This window comes from Heterodontus francisci, chromosome 3 (genome assembly GCF_036365525.1).
Source record: "Heterodontus francisci isolate sHetFra1 chromosome 3, sHetFra1.hap1, whole genome shotgun sequence".
NCBI lineage: Eukaryota > Metazoa > Chordata > Chondrichthyes > Heterodontiformes > Heterodontidae > Heterodontus > Heterodontus francisci.
In genome coordinates this window covers 42630833-42648625 of record NC_090373.1, presented here as the reverse complement: position 1 = coordinate 42648625, position 17793 = coordinate 42630833, and the positions used below count along the sequence as shown (strand labels likewise).

Here is a 17793-nt window from a genome sequence, read left to right as displayed (position 1 = left end):
GAAGCCTCAAAGCAGGGAAAGGATGATGCTGCCCGTGGCTGTGAAGGTGACTATGGGCCTGAATTTCCTCGTGCCAGGATTCTTCCAGGCTGCAGCAGGTGACATTTGTAACATCTCTCAGTTCGCTATCTACTGCTGCATCAGAGAGGTGACAGACACTCAGCATGCCAGGAGAGAGGACTTCATTGTGTTTTCTCTGAACAGGGAGAAACAAATGGAGCATGTATGTGGAATTGCCATGATAGCAGGCTTCTCCATGGTGCAGGGTGCCATCCACTGCACACACGTGGCTTTGGGGGCATCACATCTAAATGCTGAGCTGTACTGCAACTGCATAGGCTACCGCTTACTTATGTGCAGTTGGTGTGCGACCACACTCAGCACATCACATTGGTGAATGCCTGTGATCCTGACAACAATCATGACACACATTCTGCGTTAGTCCACTGTTCCCTCACCCTTTGATCCACCATGTCTAACCAGAAGATGGCTGCTGAGCAACAAGGGCTATCTGCTTGACACCTGGCTTTTGACTCCACTCTGCAAGCCAACTACACATGGCCAGACTGCATACAATAAGTCATGCTGCCACACAAAACATCATAGAGCAAACCATTGGGGTGCTGAATCAATGGTTCCACTGCCTGGACTGCTCTGGAGAAACCCTCCAGTACTTTCCAAAGTGGTTGTCTTGAGGGCACAACCTTTGCCACCAGGGATACTGTAAGCAGCTCATGAGGAACAGCAGGAAGGGAGGAGGCAGCCGGCACATCCCCGTTCTGGTCAGGCTGTTCGTGATTGCCTCATTCAACTAAGATTCATGTGAACACAACCCAAAATCTCCATTGCACACAGTCATACAGCTTATCATCCCTACCATCACTTAGCCACGATGTTGTAATAAAAGCCACCACAAAACCACCATTCCAACCCAACTTTATCTAACAAACCATCCAATATTCCATACAAAGTCAACTAATCACCCTTTTTCATTCTCAGTGCCTGTCTTGCAAGTACCTTTGCCTGTTCTAGTTCTCCTCCTTAGTGCTACCCAAGTGGCTGCAGCATGGCATAATAAAGGCAGCTGACTTTCAGGAGGGGCAACTGCAGATGGCCGTGCAAGACACCCTTGAGTAGTTCATGGCCTAGAGGTCCTGACTTCAGACATAACCTCTTTGGCACTGGTGGCAGCAGCCTGGCCTGGCTAGCAGGCAGGCAGCAGCAGGTGCACTGGTAGAGTGGCAGTGCTGGGAGCACGAATGTGCTGTCATCCCGAGAGAGATCCCTGCATCACAGAGCCGCTGCCACTCCCCGGGGCAGCACCTCAGCAACGTTAACAATTTGCTGAAGCACAGATTGCTGGACTGCTGTGAAACCATCAAAGCCCCTTTGAGCATTGGTATCCACAGCCATAATGGCAGCAGTCTCAGCCTGCAGTGGGACATGCTTGGGAACAAGTTGAGATTTTATGACCTCAGTCTGAGCTTCCACTGCAGCACTCAGACATTGGATGACTTCTGTTTGTGCTGAAATGGAAGCTGAGACCTTGGCCATGAGATGGTTGGATCCGCAGGTGTTAATATGGTGTTGGTCACCATACTGGAAAGAATCGGCGCCAAGCTCTGCATGAAGCCCTTGTGTCAAGTTGGAGCCAGACTCCTCCATGCTCCTTGACAGTGACAGCAGGCTTTCTGGCAGGCCAACCCCAGCCACGCATTTCTGTGTGCACGCCCATCAGCCTTTTTTTTTGTACACTGCCCTGCCAGAGTCCCCGCCAGAGTCCTCTACAGCAGAACTCGTTTGCAAACTCACCCTCCAGGGAGCTGGCACCCAGCTATCCTTTCCATGTGGCCTGGCTGCAGCCCACATGTGCCCAGTGCCTCACCAATTGTCGAATCCATGGGCCGGATTTCCAAAGGGCTACAGGCTTAGGAAGCGGAGCGGACGTGATTTCAAAATCATGGTCCCAGAGGTTGTCTCCGGAACCTGATGCCTCTGGGACAGTCTGAGATTTTCAATATGAGGGCAGGGAAGGGGAGGGAATGGGGAAGCCACTCGCCTCCAATTAAGGGGCCATTAAGCTCCTTGAGAAGCTTGTTAAGGGACCGGGGAATTGAGGAAGTCAATTATCAATTCTGATTTCAGCAATCCTGATCAGTCTGGAGCACATTAGTGCACAGTTGTCGGGGTTGTCGTGCGGCCAAATAAACTTTATTTAGAAAGTGTGATGGAAATAAATTTGAGGGGCCAACTAGCACCAGGTTGAGTGCTGTACCTTCACTTGGCCTCCATGGCCACTTTCCATCCTGTCACCATCGTTGCCCTTTCATGAGCTGCCTGGACTCCATGGCAAGGCAGCAGCAGCCCCCAATGTGGCTGCCGTCTGCCTTTACCGCTAGCCCCAGGCAGGCAGATCCTGCTTCCTGGGAGGCGCTTAGTGCCTCAAATTGGGCACTGAGCCTGCCTCCTGCCCAATTAGGGCATTTGCATTCCAAGATCATGTTGTGAGAGCGATGCTGCTGCACGGGGTCAGGACCCTGAATGTTCCTCATCCCGGAATGAAAATCCAGCCCTATCTCTCTTCTACCATCTAAAGTTTGCATAGTACTAGTATCTAAGCCAGTGGCTGCGAGTGGCATCAAGTGATGATGACTCTTCATCATTCTCTTGTTCCTATTGGAATTCAGGCTCCAGCACCAGTTGTTGACCAGGTGGCAGTTCTTGGGCATCTGAAAGGATAAGAGCAGGGTTGGGGTGAGGGAAGGAGGGGAGAGCAAGAGGTGCATGGTTACATCATCTGTTGCTTGTTAATAACAAGAGATTGCTGGATGAGGGAGAGGTGGGATAAGAGAAGGTGGATTAAGTGGGTACATACCATCATCCTCTCTGGTTTCATCCCCATCTCTGGCCACAACCTCAGTGGTGGCCACACCAATGATTGCCAGTATTATCTCCTCCATGGAGATGAGGACATGCAGTCGTGCCTGTCACATGCTTGTGAGGAGCCGTTGCCTCTGATTATGGGCCATCTTGTCCTGTAAGAGAGAGGGAAGTGTGTCGAGTGTGGTGCAATATGGCTATCATGGATGAATAGTTGGCAGTGTGTGCACGCTGTGAGATGTGAATGTGAGGCTTGCAGCAGTGTTAAGTGCGTGAGAGTGAAGTGAGACAATGAATATTGAGTCTGAGTCGTGATTGATATACACTGTTGTGCAGGCGAGTGATGCGGGGGGGAGAGGCTGGTGAATGGAGCAGTGTGTGAGACTGCTGGCTCAATTGTAAGCATGGCATGCAAAGATGCATGCACTCACCTTGATCACTTGTGTGAAGTTGTTGAACTTCTTGCGGCACTGCACCAAGTCCTCGGACGTAGCCACTTGGCATCGACCGCGCCGGCCATCTGCTCCCACCGCCTCCATAATGTCTGTCTGGAGGGCCTTTGGCCCCATGAGGCAAGAGGACCTCTCCCCTCCTGCCCACCTCCTGCACTCGGGTGCCCAGTGCTGTATCTCAGAACCTTGGGGCACACTCTCATCTATTGCACCAGTTCCACTCCTCTTCTGCTCAGAGACTCTTCTTGAACCAGTTCCATCAGCTGCTCAGGCCAAAATACATCTTGCCTTTAAGAGGTGCAGACTGGCTTTCAGTCATACAGGCTAGGTTTATATGATGTCAGCCTTGCTTGAACTTGGCCCCCCCGCCCCTGCTGAGGCATGCAGCCACTAAGCAGCATACTTGGCGCTGGGCTGCAGGCCACTATTATTTTAATTTGCAGGCAGCAGGAAGTTTGTGTGTTTCCTGCATCATGATGAACGGGTGTGGGTTAATTATGCATTGTGATCTTCACACCTGATTGCCAGCCTAATCCAATTTTTCCCCACAATGGTGAAATTGGAATTCTTTGATGCTCCTATTACTGATGTTTGTATTCGAATCAAAAGCTCAACTGCTCCCATAAGGAGAAGCAATTTCTTAAAGAATTTATAAAACATGGAACAGAATGTGTAAGATATGGAGTTTTTTTTTCTCCTCTCATTCTGTTGAAACAATTGTACAACATGCGTACGATAATTAGTAACTCCAGGTTGATGCCACATCACATTAGTTAGCAGGATATTTATCACACCACAGTTTGCTGAAAGGTCCGTGAGAATTGCACTGACAAGTGAAACAATAACAATGTTATCTAAAGAACACTACTTATTACATCATTAATTTCTTAACAAATGTGAAGGTTCTCTGTGTGGATCTGAATGTGTTGCCTACAGTGCACAAACTAGTACCAATCTGCGAGAATCCTTCTTTTGAAGCATGCTTTCTTTTCAGAATGTTTAATAAGTTCATTAACTTTTATTTTAACAAGGTATAATTTTAAAATAATTTGGGGATTGGTGTGAGGTAGGGTAGATGGGTACTGGGGAAGGGTTTCAGATGGAATTCAACTTTATGCAGAAAGCAGGGAGAGGCTAGGTGATGGAAGCAGTGTGGTTATGAAGGCAGCCACACAGACAGGTTACCAGACATCATTTGTTAAGGTTATGCAGCAGGAGTTCATATTTGTAATACAATAGACTTCTCACAGATAATGCACACAAATCTGCACCCACATTGGACAGCAGTGACAGTACATCTGCAGTGTGCCACCTCTTGCATTTATATGTTCCCTTTTGTTACCTCAGGACATCCCAAAGTGCTTTACAGCCACTGAGGTACTTTTGAAGTGTAATCAGTGTTATAATGTTGGAAAGGCGGCAGCCAATCTGTGCACAGTGAGGTCCTCCCAGCAGAAATTAGACAAATTACCAGATAATCTGTTTTAATGATGTTTTAGAGGGAGAAATGTTGGCCAGAGCATCGTGGAGAAGTACCCTGTTTTCTTCAAAATAGTGCCAGGGGATGTTTTACGCCTGTCTGAGAGGGAATAAATTATGAATGAGAACAATTTGATTATTAAAAGAATGAAATATATATTTTTATTAATGCTTACTTCATTTTTAATGAATAAAGTTCACCTGTTTATTTGAAATGGGAGCTCCAAAAAGATACTGAATGTTGCTTCTAGGTTTTCTTTTTATGAAGGAGCTTAAAAAAATATGGACTCCAAAAAGCCTTTTAACTCATCATGCCTTTTATTCCAATTCCAATTACTCTTGGTGATATGAGCAGACAAGGACTTAACACACTCTTCCCCCCCTTTATTTAGGGATGATGTTAACCCTTTAATGCCTTTACTTATGTAACCAGATAGTGGAAAGTAACATGAATTTACTAAGCATTTACCAGCATTAATCTCTAGGTTTAGTTATTTCTTCACCTCTCTTTTTGAAAGAGTTAATTAGAACAACATTGAAAGCATGTTTCACATGTCCACAGTGATTTTGGTAGAAAATAATCTTCTGATCTTATCTTGCTTGAGGCTTGTTAATTTTGATCCTGTGTCCTGTGGTTATGCACTTTTGGCCTCAGTCAAAAATCCATCTTATATCTATGTCACTACGTCGATATTTTACAGATCTGGACCATACCTACAGTTCCGCCAATGAAAACAAGTTCTATTTTCTTCATAACCTGCAGCATTAATTTCTGCAAGCAGTTTTGTCATGCTGTTCTGAAATCTCTCTAATGCATCAATGTTCTTTTAAAGGCAAAGTGCTCAAATTGAGCACTTCATTACCAATGACGTTTCGCAAATGATCTGTGCAAGGTTATAATAATTTGTTATAATTTTCACTCAATTGCCCTTGAAATGCAGCCAAATATTTGATTAGCTTTGCCCCATGAGTCACATTGGCTGGAAACGTAGTGAATGGTCAACAATTTCACCCAGGTCCGTCCATTTCCACTGATTTAAGACAATATTTGTGGTGTTTGAATTGTAAGGAGAGGCATGAGTTGATGCATTCTTGTGGAATTGTACTTCATTCAATCGATCAATTTATCAGCCTATTTAAATGAGGACCCCATCATCATGTAATGCTTGCCATTGCTATTACAATATGCATTGCCTCACATTCATATCCACATTAAAATATTAAAATCCATCTGCCTTTTCCTAGCTAATCTGTCCAATTACTTCAGATCTTTCTGTGTGTTTAGTTCCTTTTATTTGTCATTTGGTATCAGCAAACCTTCAAGTTTTCCAAGTAATGCCCTCTTCCAAATAACTGTTCTTAGGTTAGTTAGTTGCTTAGTGTTGATTGTGCAGTTGTGAAAATGATCGGCAGTGCTTGTCAAGTAACATTGTTGTGAACAATTTCATTAGGAAAAGTATGTGTTCATTTGTTAAACAAGGGATAGTTTTTATAAAACTTAAAAAGTGATTACATGTCATCTGTAATCCACAACATGCACAAATATGTTAAGTTTATTATGTCTCTTTCACTGTTATCCTCTGGTTAATTCCATTCTTCAGGTTAGACAGTTGCATATAATGGGCCATAGATTTACTCACAACCTCCTGTCAATGTGACCTTGAAATTGGTCAAAATAATCTGGATAACATGACTGATAGGCAGCTTTTCCTCTCCAGTGAGATGCAGTGAACCAACAGTGTGAAAGATCCATCTACTCATCGGGGTGACAACTGGTAAAATTGCTCAGATTTCTTCAACTTTCAGTCCAAGTTAAGATGTGATCTCAAACCTTCTATTTGGAAGGATTGTTATGTTACTGCCAGAAAGGTAGGCAAATAGTTCCAGCTTATTAAACATCTTTAGAATGGAACCTAAAATGATTAAATAAATGGACATGCTTTTTTGGAAAGATGGACAAGCAATTGCAATGAGGACAAATTAAAAGGCTTCATGGTTCCACTGGTAAGGTACCCATTTTTGCTGTGCTTTCCATGGGAACAGGTGAGGCAGTACCATGTCTACAATCAACAGCAACTACTAATCTGTTTTGCTTGCCACAGGAATGAGTTTCCCAGCTGCATTCAGTGAGGTTGGAGGCATGTCGACATGATTCAGATTCAGATGAACATGCACAGCTGGCTAATCCCCAACGTGACTCCAAAGGACCAAGCGAAAATAGGGCAATTATCATTTACTTTAAAAGTTGCTTTTCTCTGGTATTATTTTTCTGTATTTGATCTCAGGATGGGGAGGATGCTGGCAAGTCTCCAATTATTGCTTTGTTGTTCTGAGAAAGTGGTGGTGTCAGTTCTTGCAGTCCTTGTGATGATGGTGCTCCCATACCTGCGTTAGGTAGGAAATTCCAGGATTTTGACCCAGCAATAATGACGGAATAGCAGTGAGCAGCTAAGCCAGGATGGTGAGTGACTTGGAAGGGGTTGGTGTTGCCGTGATATTGCTATCTTGTCCTTTATGAAAGTAGGGATTGTGCAGCTGGGAGGTGCTGTTGAAGTAAGCATGGCAGGGACATGTGTGCTGATTGACTGAACTGCTTTGTCCTGGATGGTGTTATGCTTATTACTGTGACTGTAGCAATTCAGTTCTGAGTATTCCTCCAGGCTCCTGATTTGAGCCTTTTAGATGGTGCTGAGGCATCGTGGGGTCAAGAGGTGTGCCAATTGTGGCAGAGTACCCAGCTTCTCCTTGCTCTTGCAACCATTGTCTTGATATGTCTGCTGCAATTAAGCTTTTGGTCAGTGGCCATTTCCCCCCTTCCCCCTGGTTGTTGATGGTGAGGCACTTGGCAATGGTGGTGATGTTTGAAGTTTTGAGGGAGGTGCATAGACCTTTTTCTGTTGGAGACAGCCATGACTTGGTAGTTATGTGACAACAGTGTGCATTATCCAGCCTAAGTCTGATGTTTTCCAGGCCCTCCTGTAGGCTGGCATCATTGGATGAGTTGTACATGGAGCAGGCCACTGTGCAATCATCAGTGAACAGCCCCACTCCTGATCTTATGTCAGAGGGAATAGCATCGATGCGGCTGAAGATGCTTGGATGAAAGACTCTGTGCTGAATACATCCAGCAAGACTGTTCTGGGGCTATGATTATCAGCCTTTGAAAACTATGATGGTATTACTGTGTGTCAGATATGAGTCCAGTCACTGGAAGTTTTCCCATTGGTCTCATGTTTTCTAGGGCTCCTTGTTACCATACTCATTTGAGTGCTGTCTTGTCGCTGAGGGCAGCTCTTCTTGCCATTCAGCTTCTGTATTCATATCTAGGACAAGGCTGTGAAAAAGTCTGCAGCTGGAGTGGTAATGCAGTACCCATCCTGAGAAGATGATTGGTGAGTAGGTATCTTTTGATGGCAGTATTGAATACTTCCCCATCACTTTGCTGATGAATAGGAGAAGAATAATGCAGTAATAATTGCTTGGGTTGGATTTGTCCTGCTTTTTGTGGATAAGATATACCTGGGAACATTGTCAGATAGATGCCAGTGGCATAGCTGCACTAGAATATCTTTGCTGGGGTGGTCAGCATAGGTTTGAGTACCAAAGCCATCTCTTAGGACACAAAGCCCTTGCTGTGTCCAGTGCATGCCGATGCATTGCAATGTCAAAGTGGAGGGAACATATAGTCGGACATTGATACCTATGATGTTGAGAACTTTGGAAGGAAGCAGAGTTGGATTGTCCATTTGGCACTTTTGGCTGAAGAAGATTTGAAACACCTCCAGCCTTGTATTTACCATTCACGTGCTATAGTTGAGGATGGGGATGTTGATGGAGCCCCCCATCCCATCATTCTCCAATACTCCTCCTATCAATTGCCTGATGGCTCACCATCGTTCTCAAATGCATGTGATAGGGCTACAGAGCATTGCGACAGACTTTGATGAAACATCTTATACAATGTATCTCATTAAATGAAACCTCAGCACCCGACTACATTTCTTTTTTGATTATTAAAAAGAGCTTTCACCACATATTCCTGTATTGATCTTCAAATGAATTTCTTCTAGTCACACTATGCTTCATGAGGTTGTGTAGGAATTGTCCAGCAAACATCTCTGTTGTGATGGAAACCAGACCTGCCAAAATGAGACATATTAATTTTGTCATATGGAACATTATTTTTGACCTGTTACTGGACTTGAAATAACTTGTTTAAAAAGGCCACAACAGTGGCTGAAAACATGGCTACACATTTGCATTCTAAGAGACAGTTGTATGAAGAAGACAATGGCAGTATTTCCTGATTCATTTATCCAGATGGATTTTGTGATGATCAAGAGACTTTGAGAGTCATTGAGCCAGCATCCCACCCCTCACTGAGAATGTCTGGTGAGCTTGAAGGAATCCACAAATCTCGCAGGCGAGGTTGGTCTAAACAAGGAGCTAGTCACATGGCTGGCCTGCTGGCCAAGCTGGAGTTAATTGAATTGTGCTCACAGAACAGTTTTGGAAAGAGACTGCAACTGAACTTCAAGAAGCGAGCAGCTCTCTCTCGCTCTCTCTCTCCCTCTCACGCAAAGTTCCAGGGACCCAAGGAAGTAACTCAAGCCTCAAGACAGAAGACCAGCGAATCAAGTTTGAAAGTGTGCACTGGGCCCCAATGAGAACTGCAAAACGTAACTTCAATCAAAGATTTTACATCCAATCCAAAACCGGTAACTGAATTCCAGTTTTAACTTCAAACCTTTCCCCTTCTTTCTCTTCCTCTGTCTCTATTTGCGTGTGTGTTTATTGCATACGCATGCTAACGTAGTCACGTCATGTATCTTTAGTAGTTTTAACTGAATTAGAGTTTTAAGGTTAATAAACTTACACCTTTCTTGTTTAAATCTGAGAAAACTTGTATGGTTGATTTATTTGCAATTACAATTTGAGAGCAGTGACCAAAGATTCACTGAGGGGAAGCTGAAAACCCAGTGTTTTAAAAATTAAATCCTGTTATGGCCAAACCAGGAAAAGGCTGAGCGGGGAGCCCTAGACCCCTGCCTCACCTTGTCGTAACACTGTTAATACAACTAATTCTTTTGGTCAATATACTGGGATTTTGGGAAGGACCTTTAATTACTAGGCCCTTGTCTGGTTTCATCCTGCCTGCCAAGGTGACCCAGTTGCAATGGCAATATTCACACCGGCCTAGAGGAAACTCATGGCCTGATGCAGAGTAAGAGTGCAATGACAACAGGTCACTAATTTGGAAATTATTTCCTTTATTGTTCTGGGTGTTGGCTCAACCTAGAAAACATTTCCCTTGTTAAAAGCAAAAGCTGGAGCCACAGGGGTGGCTCCATTAATGACATCATGTAAAACATGTTAATAGGCAATCTACTGTAAATATTGATGCAAGGTCTATTAAATGGGATTTGTGCAGCACAATATTGCAGTTGTTATGCAGTAATCCTCTATTTAAAATTTGTAAATTATTGTATATTGGCATACATGGCATGGCATAAATATTAGCAATCACCAAATTAATTACAAAGTAATTTAACCATCCAATGCTGGTCTAATCTTACTTGGTGTGAACACAAGCTTATTAAATTCATAGAATATCTGAGCTTTATCATTCTAGTACAATTTAAGTTTTTATATTGATAACTGCACTCATTTCCTAAAGAAACCCGAGCAAATATTTTGTTGTGAATTCTTTTGTGAGTCGAAAATTAAATCGACTCTTTGTTTTAAGATTCCCATGGAACCAATTCTCAGGCAAGAGAGATGAACAGGTAACCTAGATCTCCTTGGTCTCTCAACATTGCTGGGAGGTGCAAAAAACTGATTTCTCCCCTAAGTTTATTTCCATTCTTGTGGCTAAATGCTTATTTCCCGCTAGATGCCTCATTCCTCTCACCCATAACATTAGGGTTCAGATTCAGAATTTACCATCGCTGTGATCATATGTGTCCTACCATCCCAGAATGCATGTGGAAATTGTGGACCAATTCATGCATTGTAATCTAACTTTGCATGCAGATAAATCAGGTAATTTTGTTGCATTAATCCTGTTTTACCTGAACTTAAATAGGATGCGCATAGACAGCAACTGACACATCAGTTCAGAACCAAGGGTGTGCTGCAGTGTTGGAAATTCCATAATTCAGGTCAAACATTAAACTCAGGGCCCATCCACTCCTTCGAATGCTTCTGGTGGATATTAAAGATCCTGTGGCACTATTAAAAGTTCTAGGAAGAACAGTGAGTTATCCATGCCGTGGTCAAAATACCAGAAATAGATCAACTGGTCACTTAGCTTATTGCTGCTTTGAAAGTCTTGTGTCAGGCGTGCGAACGACATGTCCAGCCCAGGGCAGCTGGTTTTGGATGATTAGCTTCCCGGTGCTGGGCAGGTTGGCTTGGGAGAGGATGCTGCTGTTGGACTGCCTTTCTTGCCATCAGATTTGAAGGATCTTGCAGAGGCACTTCTGGTGGTTCTTCTCCAGTGCTTCGAGGTGTCTGCTGCAGGTTGTCCAAGTCTCCAAAGCATATAGGAGCGCAGGGATCACTGCTGCTCAGTAAACTACGATCTTAGTCTTGGGTTTGAGATCCTGATCCTCAAATACTCAGTTCCTAAAAGCTGAGCTGGCACATTGGAGGCAATGATGAACCTTATTGTTTAGGTCTGCCTTTTCTGAGAAGAGGCTCCCAAGGTATGGAAAATGGTTCACATTTTCCAGGATCTTACCATTGATCTTGATTGCCGGCGTGAGGTGTTGTGCTGTGGGATCTGGTTGGAAGAGGACCTTCGTTTTCCAAGTATTCAGTGAAAGACCCATTTTCTCATGCTTTGGAGAAGGAGTCGACAATGATCTGGAGCTCACTTTCAGAGGGAGACCTATGCTACAAGAACATACTGTGCGAGAGAATGGTCACTTGTATAATCAATAAACAGTTTGGACACCAGAAAGCATTCCCAATTCACACAGTCTAAGAGAGCTTCTGGTCATTCATTGTTTGACACTCTGTAAAGTAAGGATGGAACTTACAAATAAATAGCATTTAATAAGTAAGAAAACAGCTGAGAAGAAAAAAACTCTTTTTAAGTGCTATAACTGGGAAGAGCTATCCTATAGTAATGTGGAGATGGGTTCTCCACAGAAATTAAAGAGGACGCAGTAGGTTTTTCCTCACTCCTGCTACTTTATCCTGCTCTAAATTCATTAGCAAATCTTAAAATCCCTTTAAAAATGTAAATATATCTCGTAAAATTGATGTACAAGTAGTGACGCATTCCCTGGTACTTTGAAGTACATGACAGATAAAACAGCCTAAGATTTCTGTCATTCAAGCACAGACTGAACATTTTTTCACTGAGCACTGCATTTGTCTGCATAGGGAGTTATGGAATTCTGTCATGATGAATGGGATTGAACAGACATTCCTACTGAGAAATGCTTGGGAAAGTATAATTTTTTGCTGGGCAACAGCATGGGAGAAGATTCACTCTGGAGAAAGACATTGATAATAAAAATACAAATCACCTTCTGCCTTGCAGTCCTGAAACAGATGGGAATGACTTGATTGGCTGACACAGGCAACAGACCTGATCACAAGTGAATAGCTATGGTGTCCTTTAAAATGTGGTTTCACCACAGTTTAAGGAACAGCACTTTTTTCAAAGCATTGCTGTGCTGTGAAGCCAGTAGTTTACTTCCATGAGGCTAAATGCTGCATTAATTTTTATTATTGATTTGGTACATTATTTTTATGTGCTGCAAGTCCTTGATAATATAGAAAAAGCACTAAAACCGAAAACTGGTTGAAACTAAATGGTTTAATTGCTCAGATGATAAGTTGCTATTGAATTATATTGTGAACGTGACTGTGTGTAGTCATAATATTAATCTACTGTTCCAAAGCTTCAACCAGTACCATTGAGGAACTGTCACTGTTAGTCTCATTCAGCTTGAGATCACACCTATCGTATTGTGTAGAATTTTGATCTCCTCATCTAAGGAAGGATATATTTGCCATAGTGGAAGTGCAATGGAGGTTCACCAGACCAATCTCTGGGATGGTGGGATTGTCTTATGAGGAGGGATTGCAGAAACTGGGCCTGTATTCTCTAGAGTTTCGAAGAATGAGAGGTGGGACTGGATTTTACCTTAGGCGAACGGGAATTCGCCACCGGCATAAAAGTCAGTGGCGAACCCACTTCCGCCTAGCCTGGGGATCCGTCCTGCATTTTACGGGTCCCCGGGCTTTAATTGTCCCGAGGCAGGAGTTCCACCCGGCTGAGGGAGGAAGTCCCGCCTCAGAGAGCTGCTGGCCAATCAGCGGGCTGGCAGCTCTTAGTCCCAGCAGCGCCACCGGGAGTGGTGGCCACTGCTGGAACTGCAGCCCAGCCGACCAGATGGGCATGACTCACCAGGGAGATCGGTCCTTCCCTGGTGAGGCTGGGGGGGGCATCTTGGGTCCCGGGGGTGGGTTGGGAGGCGAGGGCGGCCCTCAACCGGGCACCCTGTGCCCGACTGCCATGGCTGCCAGGGCAGCCTTTCACGTCCCCAGCAAGCCCGCTTGCCACGGGTAAAATGCCCATGGAGGCGGGCGAGGGCCCTTAAGTTGACCCGGGGCGGAAGCAGGGCGGGTAGGCCTCCCGGAGCTGCCCGCTCAATTTTACGCTGCCCCAAGGCACCATCCGACCTGCTGGGGTGGCATAAAATTCAGCCCATGATCTCATTGAAACTTACAAAATTCTTACAGGGTGTGACAGGGTAGATGTGGATAGGATACTTTTTCTGGCTAGTGAGTCTAGACCAAGGGGTAGGCCATTTAAGACTGAGATGAGGAGGAATTCCTTCACTCAGAGGGTTGTGGAAACTCAATCATTGAGCATGTTCAAGACAGAAATCAATAGGTTTCTGGATAGCAATGACATAGAGGGATATGAGCATGGGGGGGGGGGGGGGAAATGGTGTAGAGGTAGATGATCAGCCATGTTCTGTTTGAATGGCGGAGTAGGCTCGATAGGCCGAATGGCCTACTCCTGCATCTACGAGTACCATTCCTTGGCTGTGTTTGTTCTGTGCAGTGACAGGCAGCTTCTGAATTAAAAAGACCTATAGTTCTACCAAGATAGGTCAGCTGCGGGTCTAGAGTATGCTCACAATGGTCAATCTTTAATCTTCGCATGCCTACAATAAATATGGAGAGCTTGATTTTCAATTTGAGGTCAGGAACACGATGTCCAGTTAATTTTTGGGTCCTGACTCTATGCCTCATCTGCATCACTCACGTGGCTTTATCTTTAAATGTTGATCCCCTAATTGGGCCGGAGGCGAGCTTGGCACCCAATTAGTGGTGCTGAGTGCTACCAGGAGGCGGGAGCTGCCTATGGAGTGTGAACAGCAAAGATGATGGCAGCTATGATGGGTCCTGCCCCCGCTGCTGCCTTGCAAAAGACAGCGGGCAGCACCTCGGAGGCCCAGAAGCCTAACTGAGCAGGAATGTGCCCATCCGGCTAAATGAGAAGTAATGCACAGGACCCAGCACAAGATCCCCCAGATTCTGAGATTTTTAACCCTATAAAAAGAAACTTTGACTTCTCCCCGCAGTGAACCTGACAGCTGTGCACTAACGTGCACCAGACTGTTCAGCTTCGCCGATTTCACAATTGAAAATTGCATTCTGGCCCTCCCCGACCCATTAACAAGCTCCTCAAGGAGCTTCACAGGCTGTTAATTGTAGCCGAGCGGGTTCCCAACTGCACCACCCCCCCCCCCCCCCACCCTGCTGGTCCTCACTTGGAGCACATCCCAGAGACACTTTCTGGGAACGCAATCTTCAATCCATGCCCGATCTGTGCTCGCCCCCAAAGTGCTTTGGAAATCCAGCCTGAAGTATTATTTTTTAAAAGTAAATGGAAATGAATCCATTTTAAAATGTTAAACTGTATATTTTGAAGTACTTATCTCAAGTCTTTCATTCTGAAAATTCATAATTGTGGATTGTTGCTTTAAAATAGTTAGACTCCATGGCATTGACCAGAAATGAATGGATTGGGCCACACCTGACATTGATGCACTGTACCAAGCAGACACCCAAATCTTCACCAGGTCTTGAAGTATGGAAATTATTATTTGATCTAATAACCAGTTCTCTAAATGGTATGATCAAGTATCGGAATGTTTCAGACTAGTATTGATTGGTCAAAACAGAGTCGGTTCGGTTTGGTTCATTAGCAGAGTTTAATCTGGGTCGTTCTTGTTGCAAGTGACAATTCTGTCCATTGACTTGATCAGCTGTATCAATGTGTTACTTAATGATGAGCTGTTAAACTGTGGCCTGTCTGCCCACTCAGGTGGACCTAAAGAATTTCATGACAGTTTTGAACGTCCTCTCAGTATCCTGGGCAATATTTATACCTCAACTGACAACAGTTAAAAAAATTATCTGGTCATTTATCTTATTGCTATGGGGCCTTGCTAAATGCAAATTGTCTACCTTTTCCCCACTATTACAACAGTGACTACACTTTAAAAGTACTTGATCGGCTGTAAAGCATTCAAGGATGTCATGAACAACACTATATAAATGCAAGTTTGGTTATTCATAAATCCAATTGCTAAATGTCAAATGTTCATGTCTACTTTGTAGTTGTTTAACTGTGGCGCACTGGCTTCAGGAAAGGTGGGAGTCTGTGGGGCTTAAATCCTGCTTATCCACATTAACTATTTTTTGGTATGTTAAGAAAATGTAACAAAAAAATGATAATCCATCAAAGACAATTGTTTTGAATTTTGATCACAAGTGCTAAATAATTTGATGTTTCTCATTTACTCTCTTCATGTTGCATGTTTCCTCAGGGTGACTGGCTTTCAACTTCCATCACCAATTGTCAGCACAGGCTCAATCCTGACACTCTGGTTCACCACAGATTTTGCTGTTAGCGCACAAGGATTCAAGGCTGTTTATGAAGGTAAAAGTGTTACCATAGCGTTTATCTGTTTAACTGCTATGTTGCTCCATTACTTGAAGTCTTACTGTTCCTGAACTGGAATATTAATGTTTCTGGTTGTAATGCACTCATGTGTTAAGCATGGTTAACACATGCTTCATGTCAAGAAATAAACAGAAAGCAAAGGACTCCTCCAATGGCTGAGCAAGTGAGTGGATGAGTCACACAGACCAGATGTGTACCTTGGTATATGCTGAGTTGGTTCAGCTCAGACAGGGCAGCAGTTGCTACTATTGGCCTCAGTACTTTCGGGTGAGGAAGAAAACTCAGCAGAACTTTCACTCCAGCTTGCTGTCAAGTGATTGCCTGTGGTTATCAGGCGAGGGCAGGTTTAGGCTCAAGTAGCCTGCTGATACCTGAGGCTGTATTTTCCACCCTTCAACCCCAATTTCAGGAAGCTGTGAGGGAAGCTGCTCTACCAGGATTTCCCATTGGAATGTATGACAGATATTGAGCACATTCATCCATGTCTGGATGGGCATATTCAAGTTGGAGGTGCAAGATGGAGAAATATTACCTCATAGATTTGCCATCATTACTGCTCTACCACTGATGGGTATCTGGAATCCCAAATGTTCCTGATATCCAGCATTGCTACAGCAATATGAGAGGAGTGATTGGTGGGGGGGGGGGGGGTTGGTGGTGGCGGGCAGTGGGTTTCAGGGTTGAATTTCAAGAACTCCCTTGGCTAATGCAATCCTTCATAAAGTCTGCCACCAGTGTGAGCCCAGTAGATATGCTGGAGTCAGCAGTCAATAAGACAGACACCAATTTGGCAAGAAAAGTCCTGTCCTCACTGTTGAGTCTCACACAAGAATAATGACCTGTTGGCTGAGGTACCACAGTTCGACACTCTTGAAACTATAAGTCCAGCGAGAAATCAATGTCATCAGGGGAGGAAAAACTTGGAGAGAAGCAGAAAGGACAATTGCACAATGTATAGATCTGGCAAGAAGGAAAGCCAATAATAATATATTAACGCAATTGTTTTTTTCATGTATTACATTCATTATTAGATTAATGGGAAAATATAAGCACTTGGCAAGCTGGAGAAACAGCTCAGCCCAGAAGTTAAGAACTGAAACATCCCAACCCTTGCCTTTAGATTACAATTAAGGATAAGATTAGATTAGATTAGAGATACAGCACTGAAACAGGCCCTTCGGCCCACCGAGTCTGTGCCGAACATCAACCACCCATTTATACTAATCCTACACTAATCCCATATTTCTACCAAACATCCCCACCTATCCCTATATTTCCCTACCACCTACCTATACTAGTGACAATTTACAATGGCCAATTTACCTATCAACCTGCAAGTCTTTTGGCTTGTGGGAGGAAACCGGAGCACCCGGAGAAAACCCACGCAGACACAGGGAGAACTTGCAAACTCCACACAGGCAGTACCCGGAATCGAACCCGGGTCCCTGGAGCTGTGAGGCTGCGGTGCTAACCACTGCGCCACTGTGCCGCCCAACTAGCTGTTACATCTATCTGGGGAGTTCTAAAGCTCCTTGAACTTTGCCTCCGATTACAATTGGTGATCCTCTGCACGAAAGATAATGAGACGGAAGTAAAACATGCCAATGTGTTCTCTCAATGATAAGTAGTGAGCATGAGGAAGTTAACAAAAGTGGTCTGACCTATATCTATCCTGGCAAACCGAAAGGTTGGGCCATTGCACTAATCCTTCAAGTAAAGAATATGAAAAATCGAGAAATAGGTGTGGATTTGATGTAAATTATCCTTCAATGACATTACCTTAGGAAAGGTGTTATGTAGCAACTTTCGGCTCTGACCACTTAACTGCAAGAAAGAGCAAATAACTGCAAAATAATTTGGCTGGATGGGAACTGAAGTCTCATCTGAATTCAAGTTAGGTAATAGATGAATGAATGAACCAATTCTTTGGAGTTACAATTCTTGAGAGATTGACATCAGTGGGATGGAAAGATGCTGCAAATG

The 17793-nt window shown here is 44.1% G+C and overlaps 1 protein-coding gene across 1 annotated transcript in view; it reads left to right on the top strand.

Moving 5' to 3' along the window:
* Positions 1-17793, top strand: part of csmd1a (CUB and Sushi multiple domains 1a) — an 880611-nt gene that overhangs the window by 298751 nt on the left and 564067 nt on the right. The window contains exon 5 of the mRNA XM_068028481.1: positions 15674-15786. Within this exon, the coding sequence (XP_067884582.1) occupies positions 15674-15786 (113 nt within the window). The remainder of the gene's footprint in view (positions 1-15673; positions 15787-17793) is intronic.